Source organism: Priapulus caudatus, unplaced genomic scaffold, assembly GCF_000485595.1.
Source record: "Priapulus caudatus unplaced genomic scaffold, Priapulus_caudatus-5.0.1 Scaffold148, whole genome shotgun sequence".
NCBI classification, from domain to species: domain Eukaryota; kingdom Metazoa; phylum Priapulida; class Priapulimorpha; order Priapulimorphida; family Priapulidae; genus Priapulus; species Priapulus caudatus.
In genome coordinates this window covers 394,432-409,323 of record NW_014577209.1, presented here as the reverse complement: position 1 = coordinate 409,323, position 14,892 = coordinate 394,432, and the positions used below count along the sequence as shown (strand labels likewise).

The 14,892-nt window shown below is 43.5% G+C and overlaps 1 protein-coding gene across 1 annotated transcript in view; it reads left to right on the top strand.

Moving 5' to 3' along the window:
- Window positions 1-993: 993 nt before the first annotated feature.
- Window positions 994-14,892, top strand: part of LOC106806215 (N-acetylated-alpha-linked acidic dipeptidase 2-like) — a 21,811-nt gene continuing 7,912 nt past the window's right edge. Inside the window, exons 1-13 of the mRNA XM_014808089.1 lie at window positions 994-1,287; window positions 2,998-3,238; window positions 7,381-8,178; window positions 8,592-8,677; window positions 9,314-9,516; window positions 11,144-11,207; window positions 11,318-11,385; window positions 11,909-12,021; window positions 12,308-12,398; window positions 12,558-12,647; window positions 12,957-13,122; window positions 13,443-13,524; window positions 13,712-13,804. Of these exons, the coding sequence (XP_014663575.1) occupies window positions 3,036-3,238; window positions 7,381-8,178; window positions 8,592-8,677; window positions 9,314-9,516; window positions 11,144-11,207; window positions 11,318-11,385; window positions 11,909-12,021; window positions 12,308-12,398; window positions 12,558-12,647; window positions 12,957-13,122; window positions 13,443-13,524; window positions 13,712-13,804 (2,057 nt within the window). The 5' untranslated portion in view covers window positions 994-1,287; window positions 2,998-3,035. The remainder of the gene's footprint in view (window positions 1,288-2,997; window positions 3,239-7,380; window positions 8,179-8,591; window positions 8,678-9,313; window positions 9,517-11,143; window positions 11,208-11,317; window positions 11,386-11,908; window positions 12,022-12,307; window positions 12,399-12,557; window positions 12,648-12,956; window positions 13,123-13,442; window positions 13,525-13,711; window positions 13,805-14,892) is intronic.

Here is a 14,892-nt window from a genome sequence, read left to right as displayed (position 1 = left end):
TTTTACACCTCTTGACCTTTGACCTTTGACCCCCAGCTTCGACATCCTAACTTCCCACTCGTTTTCGGAATAACCGCCCACGTCCCGAATATCGTGACCGTACGTCGAGCGGTTAAGATTTGTGCCCAACTGTTGACGGACGCTCGGACGGACGGACGGACGGACGGACGGACGGACGGACGATCAAGCGATTCTACAAGCTGCATCTGACTATGTCAGATGAGCTAAAAAACTAAAGATATTAAATAACATCTGCTCCTACAAATCGAAAAGGTTCTGAGGATCTCTATATAGACACTCGTTCTCTGCGTATTTCGCGTCTTCGCTCCGTTGCCATCACATCTGCAAACACTGCCATACGATCGAGCTCCCACATAGATAATTTGTGACGTATATATTATGTGTGACTGCATGGTTCCTTACACCAACCACAGGCAGGCACTTGCCTAAGAATAGCAAGATGTCGAAAGACTAGCTTATTACAGTATCTGGTTACAATAGTGTATTTGGTCCTCCTACCGAAATGTCTCGAAATAAATAATTTAGATATATTTTTCTTTATTCGAGTCATTCAAGTCATTTCAAGACGTTGCCTAAAGGTATTCCGTAGTAGCTGTACGCTCGTTTGAGTTGCCGCTGCTTTTGTTCTTTTCTGCGTATCTTCCAAATCTGTCTCAATAGTAATTAATGCGCCCTTAATTGTGCATATATTGAACACCCAACTGCTCTCTAGCAAACATGCACGCACATGGGAGCAGACTTATCGCGCTTCAGTGACGTAAATGAAGTGCTCACGTGAATATTACGTTCGATTATGTGACATGTGGTTTTGCTACGCGATGAGCGCTTGCTCAGCACCACCTGTTGTTCAGCTAGAGCCCACGCGCGCCGGTACAGATGCTCAGGGTATTTCAGACCTGGGTGTCAAGCGCGGTGTGGGCTGTGTGTCCGCATCTGTGTGTACCTTGGACACGCCTTGGCGACCACGACCACACAGCTAGCCGTCACGCAATGCGGCGAAGGGGGAAGGCGTAGACATTGTCGTAGGAATACTACGGTCGTTGTGTAATATACGTCGTTACTGCGTACTCTGTAGTTCTCGTGCGAGGAGTGAAGCTGGATTTACTGCAGGTGACGTCGGCAAGGTGTGCAATTTCACGGCTGGAGTAGGAAGAGAGAGATAATAGGAGAGTAGGAAGTTGCTAGACGAGCGCTTAATTCACGGGTACAGCCTACAGCCACAGGTTAGCCGCACCAACTCACCACAGCACAGGCATTCGGAACAGAGTCAGTAAAATCATATATATCATTATCAGTAATCTATATATAGGCCTATCACTATCGCAGATGGGGTCGTTGTCGTATCGATGGCAGGTACTATACAGATATGTACCGCGAGGTAGTTTAAGTTGTTTAGTATTATGTTTAATATTTTTATAAAATGACTATGAGGCTATGTTTAGGGTTAGGGTTAAGGGTTAGGGCTAGGGTTAGGTTAGGGTTAGGTATCACCTTCTGTAGTAGAACAAGTCTGGTACACTTGTGTGTTAGGCTCTAGTAGTAGTAGCTTAATATTATGCCCGCGTACATGTTGCCCGTCTGGTACGGTGCGCCAGGTGGCAACTGTACGCGGGCTATAGTCGCTAGAGCTAACTTTGTGTATACATATTATGTACCTCGGGTTAATATCTATAAGTAGCCTGATGACGACAACTGACCGGCTGCAGGATCACTAATCAGTATATTCGGTGAGCGCCACGCACCTTCGCACGGCGAGTGGCGGAGGCACAGGCACTCTGGAACGATCTCAATAAAAAATAGGTAATAAACACGAATGTATTTACTACCAAATTCTTAATGTTCCTTTACTCCTCTTTCACCTATTATTTGCCGATATACTTGCTGTAAATGCCGTTTGAAATCATTTAGTTCAAATGCTCCTGGCTCGCAACGACAAGTGCACGCACGGCCACTGTGGCACAACAACATAAGAATAATACTATTATATCGGCGTTTTGAACGGCATTTACAGCCAGTTACTCGGCAATACTACTATTGATAGGTAAAAAAGAGTAGAAGATACATTAAGACATTTGTAAGTAAAATACATTTCGTGTTCATTTAGCAGCTTTTTTATACGTAGTCCAAGTGCCTGTTGGGCGGGAGCGGATAGCTCTACGTCAGTTTTTGTGAAAGCAAGTTGATATATACAGTCACAGTGACACAACAGTGGAAGTGTAATAAAGGGGTAGTTTTTGGTGAATTTCTTTTAAATGCATTTTAAAAAAGCTCTTCATATTATTTTTAGTTTTTACTGACTGTCCCAAGTGCCTGTGCTTTCCACTACGTGACGAGACCAGCCGCGTATAGAACAGCCGACCCAATTAAGCTAGGATATAAGAGCTGTCACATTTGGGCACATGTCGCACATTTGCGAAATGAATGGGGACAGCTCTTATAAGTTATATCCTTGAACCGAACAACCTGCAGGCTGTAGCTGTCGTAGGGCCTAGCCGGGCTATATAGGATCAAGAATGATAGGATACGTGTTAGCAGGAGTAAATAATAATAGAGTAGTTTTAATAGATTATTATTTAATAGATCTATTATTATTCACTCCTGATGTTAGATAGTACTGCTAAGGAATATTTAAACGGCATTTACGTATAATTATTAGGTGGTACGAAGTACACAAAATACAGACTTAGGTAGCAAATACAATTTGTTTTTATTCACCATCATTTATGAATATATTATTGAACCGGAACTCTGCATATGAACATGATATGCTCCACATGCTTAGTGATCATGCCACGGTAACTCTAGTAGTATAGCCCTTGTTTCCACAGCCGGTTGCAACGAGGGCTATATAGTACTAGAGCTAATGCCACGGTAGCTCTAGAACTATAGCCCTTCGCTCTGCCACCTGTGGCAGACCGAAGGCCTAAGGCTATAGTTTCAGAGCTAATGCCTCTCTCGCTTCTCTCACTTTCGCAGACAGCGTCACACACCATCATACTAATACTGCAGCCGCCATGGGATCGAAGACTACCGGTGCGCTGTGCCTGCTCGCTCTAGCGGCTGTGCTTATTTGGTATCGGCATCCTCATCGTTACTTCATCACGAAACCTGACAATGCGGCACCGGCCTACCTGGCCGCCATCGCCGAGCCCGATAGCGAGTGGTCGGATAAATTGATGAAGGAGGTGAACGGGGAAAACATACGAGAGAATCTCAGGTAGATACGCAACATTCTCTCTTCTCTCTGTGTCTCTCTCTGTCCTCTCTCTTCTCTCTTTGTGTGTTGTGCTCTCGTGTCTCTTGTCTGGCTGCTCTGCTCTCTGCTCTCTCTCTTCTTCTTCGCTCTCTCTGGCTCTTCCTCTGTCTCGCTCTTCTTTGTGTCTCTGCTTGTCTCTGTCTCTGTCTTCTCTCTCTCTCTCTCTCTCTTCTCTTTCTTCTATCTCTCTCTCTCTCTCTCTCTCTCTGTCTCTGTCTCTCTTTCTTCTCTCTCTGTCTCTGTGTCTCACTCCCTCTGTGTGTGTCTTGATATCTCCCTCCCTCCCACCCTCTCTCCCCATCTCTCACTCTATCTGGCTCTCTCTCTGTCGAGCACGCGCTTTCACTCTCCCTCTTTCTTGATCTCTCTCTCTCTCTCTCTCTCTCTCTCTCTCTCTCTCTCTCTCTCGCTCCCTTTCGCGCTCTCTCGCGCTCTCTTGCTCTCTCTCTCACTCACTCAATGTTAAATACTCTTGAGCTGGCATTGCCATTTGTCTGACCGGTTCTAAACAGGATGTTTGAGTAGAATTGACCTTGCCTAGAACGATACGTCTTCTTATAATAGGTCGCCCGCCGTAACCACTCTACTTCACTTCTGTACTAATTATATTATCATTAGGGGAAATGGACAGGGAAAAAAATCGAATTCTTTCGTATCATTAAAGCCTGAGTTCGCGCACCGTGATAACTGTCGCATTTCACGAAGTTATTTGCAGGGGCTTTCTACGTAAAAGATTGGGGATTTTTTGCATAACGCTCGAGAAGTGTTACGCGCACGGTTTTCTCATTCTATATAAGGGATTTTGTCTATAAAATAGATATGAGCTCGAAATCTCATGTGAAACAACAACACATGCTTGTGGTAAAGTATTGGGGGTAGCCTACCCGGATATACCCTGAATGCACTACATTACTCAGGGGCGTACATAGCTATTTACTTATTTTGCCTGAGGGTAGGGAAAACCCACGTACCAGTTATATTCGTGGCAGGGGCTCGTGTCTTTCAGTTCTTCATTGGCGATGTAATAATAGCAGGATAATAGCAGGAGTGTATAATATAGAAACATAGGGCCCACGGGTATAAGAGCTGTCCACATTTGCACATGTCGCACATTGCGAAAATTAATTGGGGACAGATCTTAAATCCTTTTACCGAAATATAGTTTATATTATACACTTCTGGTGATATCTACGATGTTATGGAGGATGGGCAACTACATGCCCCTTAACCCCTTCCCCTTTGCTAGCTACGGCCATGACACTATAAACCTGTGAAAAATGCGTGTGATATGCTAGCACAGGAATACCATGCTATCCAGCTTGTCATATTGATGACACACAACGTTTGATCGTATCCGAGGTATTTTCTAGTCACATATAATCAGGTGTAATATATATAAGTTCATGTACCTCTCGTGTTGTTTCTAAATAGTAATAATCACAGGCACTTAGAACGTTTCAATGAACAAAATTATGGTAAATAAAAACGAAATATATTTACTACCAAAGTCTATTTCTTCTGTCTTCTGTTTTTCGACTCTCTTTTGCCTATTATTGCCAATAATTTCCTGTTACTGCCGTTCGAATGCTTCTCTCTAACACACAAGTATACCGCACGCACGCTGCTGTGCACAAACAACAAAAATAAAGAGTTATTCTTCCTCTTTAGCAATGTCTAGCATCTCTCTTTATTCTTGTTGCCTGTGCACAGCCGCGTGTGTGCGTGCGGTGTGCGTGTGTGTTGCATATAGGAGCGTTTGAACGGCAGTTACAGGAAATTATCGGCAATAATAGGCGAAAGAGAGTAGAGAAACACATTAGTGAAATTACATTAGTAAATACATTTCGTGTTTAATTACCATTATTTTACTAGTGAAACGTTCCAAGTGTCTGTGGTAATAATGTTCACTGTGATAGAAATGGCTATAAGTACAGCCAGTAGAGTACTCTCTAAGAACAAATACGTTCGATCCCTGGCCAGTGTTGCTGTGTGTTGTTGCCGTGGACGCGTTGCTACAACGTCGCAAAGCATCTCAGCTCCTGCTGCGTCTGCGACTGTGACGTACATCATCGTCATCATGCGCTTTTTAGCGCGATTGTGACTTCGTGAATGTACTGTGTGCTAATGGAGCGCAAGGGTCATAAATGTCACATCTTTACCCTGAATTAAGTTTACGTGGCTACAGTGTAGTTGTATCGTAGCTGTTAGCTCTAGAACTGTAGCCCAGAGCGAATTCTAGAGCTACGTAGTTGTAGTTACGCATTATGTGAATGCAGTGTGAGCGATAGGCTGCTCTGTTGGGTTACATTATTGTATCGAAGACGCAGCGAGGGCTAGGAGAGAGTTGGATGCAAATGCACTTTAAGCACCAAGCATGACCCTAAAGGCCTAAACCCCGACAGGAACAAACCTTATAGCTGCGGTTAGGATATGACTACATCAGGCGCGGAGTGTGTTTTCAGGGGCGTAGCCAGCTAAAAAAAAGTGGGGGTTCTCATTACTACAGCTGTGGAACTTTATACTACCGAAACATAGCGCGATGGACCTAAAGGATGGAGGTCTTGTGGTCCTCCCCCACAACATTTTTTGAAATTTTAATGGCTCCATGTGCGGTTTCCCAGAACTTTGAAATAGTATTATTATACATGAACTAATGGTTTTTGAGTAACTTTTCGCTACATAACTGACTTCTGGACCCAATTTCACGAGAAAAGCCAAATCTCAATTTAGCTGTCATTGATTTGTAAAACTTTAAATTAAAGGATTTAAATTAATTTAGTGACTCACTTAATTTGATTCGGTTTGAAACGGTTAATTTTATGGAAATAAATAAAAACTTTACACAATGCCAAATTAATTATTTCTCACTTTATTCTCACAGTACTGCGGGAATGATACATATGTGTGTGCTGGTTAATTATCCTGTAATTAATGAGTTTCTGGGAACTAGTTTTCATTGTGATTAGAAGCGTAGACAATTAAGGGTGTTCCATGTCTTGTTTATTTTGTACTAATCTTGGCAGTGTGAGAATTCTCACTTCTGACACACATGTTTGTGCGGAGTCTCGTAATCGGACCATTTCGAAGATTGATTGTTACATTGTGACAACATGTCCTACCCATGCCTCGTGTGGTTTGTTCGTTACTGTCTGCGATCTGTTGACCTCTGCTTTAATTATGAAAAATTTGTCATCCGAACTGGACTTGTGTGCGCATATATGTAGGGCCTACGTTTGTATCCACCAACAAAAAATTTGGCTACTGCACTCTGAATGAATGGGCATGTGCTGCACAATGCCGCGCAGCATTCGATAAAATTGGATCGACAGAACTTTTCATTGTTGCTAATTTTTTTAATTTGTCTTAACCACCACCGGTATTTAGAATTCGAAATAGAGTTAAAAAATTGTATACATTTCAGCGGAACACCCGAACCCGCGGGGAGTTCGTCCGAACCCCCGAACCCCCCCTCAGACCACGTACGTCCCTGGTTATGCAGGGTAGCTAGCTAGCATTGTACCATGACTGACAGAGCTGCCGATATAGCATTGTGCTGCATGCAGCTGTGGAATAATGGGGACGGCGTAATTTATAAGTGCGAATGAGGAGGAGGAGGGTTGACAGGGCAGTAAACTGAGCAAATTTCTAAGGGGGGTGGCAAAATTTCATGTCTCAACTGTGTAATGATAAGCGACCGGCGCAGCTCTTGATCGACGATTATTAACTAAGCTTATTTTTTAATTTTGCTCCACAATCTTGGGGAGCAGCTGCTCTAGAGGCTACGTCCCTGGTTGAGGAGAAAGCGAAGAAGGGGGTAGATTTAGGCCACTTAAATTACGCGAGGATGAGGGGATGAGACGGGCACGTCTCTTAAAATATATGAGGAGGGGAGGAAGGTACGTCAGGTATTTTGTGGAAAGGAAGTGGCGAATGAAGAGGAGAGGTAATAAAATATGATTCGTCTAATGTATGAGGAGGGGAACATGCCATGTCTAGCATTTGAAGTTGAAGAGAAGTAGGTGGAGGAGGGGATGGAGAGGACGCGGAGGATATGTCAAGTTAATCTACGTCCGCGACTGATGAAATTATTTGGATGGTTTCAGATTTCTAACTGCGAAACCGCATTTAGCAGGTACCGATCAAAGCTACCAGTTGGCTAAACACCTCCAGCGAAAGTGGCTCGCACAAGGTTTAGACTGGGCGAAATTGACACCCTACAAGGTTTTGCTCTCTTACCCCGACACGACGGACCCGGCTCGCGCAAACAAAGTGACCATAGTTAACAGGAACACGAAGCAAGTAGAGTATACGACCCAGATCGAGGAGAAACCGCTCGTATCGAGCCAAGACTTCGAGCACGTCGTACCACCTTTCAACGCATACTCTGCGTCTGGTAATCCTTCCGGCGAGCTCGTGTATGCTAACTACGCCACAGTGGAAGATTTCGATTACCTCACGAAGACGCGTCGGCTGAACCTGGTCGGTGACATCATCATCGCTCGCTACGGCAAGATCTATCGCGGAGACAAGGTGCTGAACGCTGAGAAGGTGGGCGCCGCTGGTATCATACTGTTCACGGATCCCGCCGACGTGGCGCTGGACGGCTGGAACAGCGTCTATCCGGACACGTGGTGGATGCCACCGAACGGTGTTCAACGGGGAACCGTGCGGAAGTCGTCGGGCGATCCACTCACACCCGGATACCCGGCCACCGATGATTCGTACAGGATTCCGCAGGAGGAGGCAATCATGCCGACTATTCCTGTGCACCCGATAGGGTACAGGGACGCGTATGAGCTGCTTAGTCGCATCTCTGATGACAGGCGTACGGCAGCGCCACCTGCTGAATGGAAGGGCGGATTGAATATCTCGTATAACATACGTGATACGACAGCCAACTGGTAGGAAACTTCTAATACATAGTTTCACTTTAACATGCTGTGGTCGTTACTGTCATATTTCACTGTGTTTGGCTATCAATTATACACATTCTGAGATTGTGGCCGTGAATATAATCAAAAGTGGATGTAAAAGGAGCATGACTGGAGTCGTTATTATGTAGGTCTACGTTATATAAGTCTGTATTTATGTTTGAGATCATTCTACGGTATTCGCCTGTTTGCCATCCAGCTTGTCAGTCAATTACTGCGTTTTCCACTGCACCATTGAAATAGCAAACTAATCAATTAAGTGGTAGCAATAACACTTGGTGAGATGAGCCTACCTGCATGGCTTTACCGCGACTCCATAGCGCCAGTGGTGTGTGATATAACCGAAATTGCGTATGTGTATTAAATTTTGTTTCTTCCTGTAGGAAAGTAGAGATGTTAATCACTACATCGAACATACAGAAGGTTATTTACAACACGATCGGCATGATCAGAGGAAGCGTGGAACCGGGTAATACCTTAGAAACACGTGTATGCAGCGTCCCCCCTGATCTCACCACAGCATTAAATTTTGCAGTAAACGTAAAACTAGCACGCCCTCCTGCGTACAGAAATGACATTAGTAGTAATGTCATTGTCCCCTGTTATGGGAGTACATAGATGGAATTTAGAACATTTTGAGGAAGGATAGTGTTGTGTTGGAGGTACCCACAACTTTTAGGACACTGAGGCAAACATTTTTAAATGACGCATACCATAGCATCTTAATCTTGATTAGCACTATCTGGGACAGGGACGGAGTTATGGCGACAGTATGGAGGCAAGATAGGAAGAGCAGTCACAGTGTTTGTTTACGTGAACATTAATTGGCCACTTTTCGAGACACCATGGCAGGCAATGCGGAAAACCATGACATCGTCGTTAGCGTGATCAATTTCCAATTTAGAGATTTACTGTCGTCGTCGACAAAATCATTCACGCAGTGCACTAAACTCTAACACTCAATCTAACTCTAACCCACTCTAACACTCAATCTAACTCTAACCCACTCTAACACTCAATCTAACTCTAACACTCAATCTAACTCTAACTCTAACTACGCATAAAGAAACGAAATCTAACACTCACCCCCAAATTTGCTGCGAAGATCGCTACGTGCTCGTCGGTAACCACCGGGATGCATGGGTGTTTGGAGCGATTGACCCATCCAGCGGCACAGCGGTGCTTCTAGAGCTGAGCAGAGTGCTGGGTGAGATGGTGAAACAAGGCTGGAGACCACGGCGGTCCATCGTCTTCTGTAGCTGGGATGGAGAAGAGTACGGTCTCATAGGATCAACAGAGTGGGTCGAGGTGAGATGTGTCGAAGTAAGATAGATGGAGATTATATATATATATATATTAAGCCCAGTGCACACGTATGGGTGATTGTCGGTGCAGTGGCTGGATAACATGTGTGCTAGCTACCTGTTTTGCGGTTGTTTTGCGACATGACTTGGTGGATATGGCAAGCCATTCCCTTCAAAACTAAAGTATTGATGTAACTTTGAATAGAAACAATACTTCCATAAATAGAAAACACAAACAAGAATATAAGTAATGTAAGTCTGAATAGAAACAATGCTTTTTGAAATGAAACCAATACTTTCATAAACGGAAAACACAAAGAGTAAAATGAAAAATTCGCTATAGCAAATGCGCAGTACTTTGAATCAAAACAACGCAACTTGGAACAGATACAACCGTAACGTACGCACGTACACACAATGTCCGTTAACAGATAGAATACTCGATATAGCACGTGCGCAGTACTGGGAATTGAACGAACGCAACTGTGAATGGAATAAATGAAAAGGCTTCCGGATTTCACCACTTAGTGGCGTGCAAGGTTGCAATACAATCTCCAAGGCACATACACGTGAATGCGTGTGTACGTACACGTGCGTGCGTGCGTGCGTGTGTGCGTGTACACGTACACGTGCGTGCGTGCGTGTGTGCGTGCGTGTTCACGTACACGTGCGTGCATGCGTGCTTGTGTGCACGTACACGTGTGTGCGTGCGTGCGTCTGTGCGTGTTCACGTACACGTGCGTGCGTGTGCACGTACACGAGCGTGCGTGCGTGCGTGTGCCTTGGAGATTGTATTGCAGCCTTTGTACACGCACGCCACCAAGTGGTGAAATACGGAACCGAAGCCTTTTCATTTATTCCATTCACCGTTGCGTTCGTTCAATTCACAGTACTGCGCACGTGCTATAGCGAGTATTCTGTTAACGGACGTGTTGTATCCGTTCCAGGTTGCGTTGCTTATGATTCAAAGTATTGCGCATTTCCTATAGCGAATTTTCCATTTTACTCTTTGTGTTTTCTGTTTATGGAAGTATTGTTTTCATTTCAAAACTCATTGTTTCTATTCAGACTTGCATTACTTATATTCCTGTTTGTGTTTTGTGTTTTCATTGTAATTTTGAAGGGAATGGCTTGCCATAGGTGGACCCAACACTATCTGGATTCTTTTTAGATGCTTAAAAGGAAAGCTATCAGCGGGGGGGGGGATTTCCAGTTTCACGGGTAAAAATAGGGGCAATGCATTTCCCATTTCACGGCCAATTAAAATATTTCGGCACAATTTCGGCTTTCTTTTCCATCCCGGTTGAATTCTATTCCTGTCTGGCGAAAGATTTACTTGGTGTTTCTTGATTCTCAGATAATTATAATGGTCTAATCTTGCATCCCGAAAATAACCATTCTCTCTCAATTAACGATGCGTTGAGAATGGATGCCAAGTTCGATTTTAGGCTAAGAAATTATTCATGAGAGCCGACTTTGATATATATCACGTCTTTTATAGATTAGTTGGAAACTAGATTATGTTCGGGATAATAATTATTATTGAAGTCATTTGTACTGAATCATTCAATTTCATTTAATGTCTTTGCTACGTGGTAGGTTTTATGTATCTAACATGCGAATTATTCCAGGAACACCGTAAGACATTGTACGATCGGGCTGTAGCTTACATCAATGTTGACATCGCCGTGAAAGGTATGGATGTATAATATGCTAACTCTATTATATATGCAATGTGTAAAGATGGCCAAGTTTTACAACAATTGTGGACTCTGCTTCACTAAGCATACTAATTATCTTTGCAGGTAACTACTCTATAGCTGTCAGTGCATTCCCCTCGGTGAAGCAAATAATGTACGAAGCAAGTAAAAAGGCAAGTTTTGTGTGAAGCTGTGGCAGCAAATATTATAATTAATAAATCAATCCTAGATTTTCACATATGAGTGAAGTGACGTCTAGCAGAACCATAACGTACACTAGATCATTCACCATTGTAATTCAAGCCAGTTGGGGTGCACAGAAAACGAACACGAAAATAAACTAGACCGTGGGTGAGCCATATAACTGGTAATAACCTGATATCCAGATAGGGGGGTTCCACCTGACGCTTATGGTCACTGCTAACCAGTGGCGGCATTAGGGTTGGTGTCACACTGTGCGGTAACTCATGGTGTCACCCCATGGCCCTCCTCCCGTACCAGACCATACAGAATCCTTAGTAATGTTTTTTTGTACTAATATTACTCGTAAATCGCAATTCCCGTATATCACTGAATGTAATGGCAATAGTAGTCACATAAATAACTAGCAAAATTAAAATCACCCCCTTTGATGGTGTCACCCGGTGCGTTCCGCACCCCCGCACTCCCCTTGTGACGCCACTGCTGCTAACACAGGTACCGCAGCCCAAGGAGACTGCCATATGCAAGGAATGCAAGTCAGTCTACGACCAGTGGGTTAGAGCTTCACCGATGGAGGAGAATGTCAATCCTGATCAAACGCAGCCAAAGTTGGTAGCAAATGATATCGAAATAATATAATTAATATTCCGTTTAAGATATGATTACATGCGTAGATGGTTCGATACGTAGATGGATGGATGGGCTTGAATTGCTTGGGTGGGGTTGAGCGGATGGATGGATGAACGAATAGATACGTGGATAGATAAACGCTTTTGACCCTCCTTTCATGACCCTCCCATATAAAATGTTAAAATTTTGTACTGCACATTATGCGTTTAGGTCTACGAGTTGTTAGCACTTATGACACACTATTCGGCTTATTGCATCTCTTAGAATAGGAGTTCTGGGATCCGGCAGTGATTACGATGCATTTGCGTATCACGTGGGAGTCCCGTCTGTTGATCTAGTCTATTCGTTTAATAAGGTAAGCAATGCCGTACTAATAATCGGCTTGTGTCAAACATACATTGCCAAACTGATTTGAAGTTTTGTATTTTGATACTATATTGTGGCCGCGGTTATATTGTAATGCTTACGAGTAATGTGAGAAGTGAAATACTAAATGATGCCATTTTGTTTGTAGAAAACCAACAACATATCGGGATACCCATTGTACCACTCTGCGTACGAGTCTTTCCATGTCATGAATACGATAATAGATTCAAGCTTTAAGGTGCGTCTATAACACAGTGACCGAAACCCATGCACCGGCGCTCCCGTTTTTCCCGTTTTTTTGTTTTGTTTTTGTTTTAATTTCTGTATTGTAAATTACATGTAAGCTTCATAACAATCACGAAACCATAACTGTTGGTATTATGATGACAATACAATTCTTTCTTATCAGCACATTGGATGCGTCATGTTTGTTTTGGAACGTGGGTGACGTCTGGTGTTGACACGTGCAGCTTATGATGTATGTGACACTGGAGATAAACATAGTTAAACCAACGGCTAGACGTACCAGGTGTTCTGTTTGTTTTAGCACCACGAAGCTATATGCCGGCTTGTAGTGGAAGTCCTGCGGAATCTGGCCGAGGCTGTGGTGTTGCCGCTGAGTGTTGTTGATCACGCTAATCACCTACGGGCAGCATTGAAAGACTTCAAGGAGGAAAAAGGACCGAAACTTGTTGAGAATGGCGTTTATCTAGGTGACACACTCAGTGATACTTCCCCCCCCCCCACCAACAAAACGCGATCAAAGCTCAGTAATACTTATCATCCAATATCACGCTTGAAAAGTAATGTTGATGTCCAAGTAGGACGTGTCACGATATAATATTTGACTAATACAGTTATTTTTATGGAATATTGCAATTAAAATATATAGAACTAGAAGTAGTATACCCACACCCGCCTATTGATTGAACATGCATTAATTTAAAAAGTGATACATGTTGTCTAAGTAAGTTCGATCCGCTGAAATTAGATTACGGAACGTAATACGCAGTACACAATCTTTTTTCATCAGATAAACTAGAAGCGGCTGTTGAGAATTTTACTCGGTCAGCTAATTCGTTCAAGGACCACGTCAATCACATTGATAAAAAGGAGTAAGTAACTATCGCCTGTGAAAACGTTTCACTCACACACATAGTCGGATTATGAGTACTACAACAGTGTGATACATACTTGAATTGCATTTACGAATATTGTAAATGTGAGCAATATATGGAATAACCTATCCATGCTTGACTCCTGCCGCTGAAGTAAATGGTTCGTGTTCTGGTTTTCTTGCAGTGCTATGATGGTGCGTAGAGTGAACGATCAGCTCATGAAATTCGAGCGAGCTTTCACCGATTCAGCTGGACTTCCTGGCCGAAGTCTAACCAAGTAAGCGAGCTAGTGTTCTTATACTAATATGTAAGACATCAGGCACGTCGCCAGGCGGAGACCCGGAAACTTGGGCTTCAACATCATTTCCGGATTTTTTTTTCAAATTGTGAAATTAAACAGTTGTAATGATGTACTTTTTACCGTGTTTCAATTGTTAAAATTTCATTTTAAATTACGCCAGCGTGCACCATTTTCCATCAAAAATGTTCGGGGGATGCACCCCGGACCTTCACACACTCTCCCCTTTATGGCGCTTTGCGCCTTCGTGACTGGGCTTCAACATTAGTCAATCACTGGCGACGGCCCTGTACATATAGCACGACACCTATACTCAGTCACACTACCACTAAGGTAGGTATGTTTATGGAGATCTCACCAAGATCTAACCGAGATTAAATGACTAGCAGGCTACGCTATGCTACAGGCTGCGTCTCGCGTTGTAACCAAACTTTTACTTGCCTATACTCAGTCACGTACGCTACTACTGTTGTGGGTACGTTTACATCTAGCTTCGAGTTGCGCTAAAGTTGAATTAATTAAAGTTGCCTATTTGGAAAATCTGTAGCACTTGTTTAACATACAACTACCGTGACGACGAAAGTTTATAGCGCAATGCATTGCACCTGAGCTGCATGCTTTTAAAATGAAACCGTAAACGCGTAGGATCACGTCTCCATTTGCTTGAACAAAATACGACTCAAAAAACGGCCTTTTACCCGCAGTTTTGTGTAATGCCAGTAAGCAGGTAGACTGGTTCCTGGTCTATTGAGTTCGTTAACAGAACAAAGTGAAGAGCGAACAATCCGTCTAGATAGAGGCAAGCTCTGCCACGCCGCGCGCAGCCTTTAACAAAACCGCATGATAACGTGAGAACATAATGAACCGATGCAAAGTGCTTTTAGTACTGTTTCAATTCATTTCCTCGCAGTGCCGGGAATATATTTACGGGAGTTTATACAATATACATCATATCAGGAGTGAACACAAACACGATCACACACACACACACGCACGCACGCACGCACGCACGCACGGCACACACACACACACACACACACACACACACACACACACACACACACACA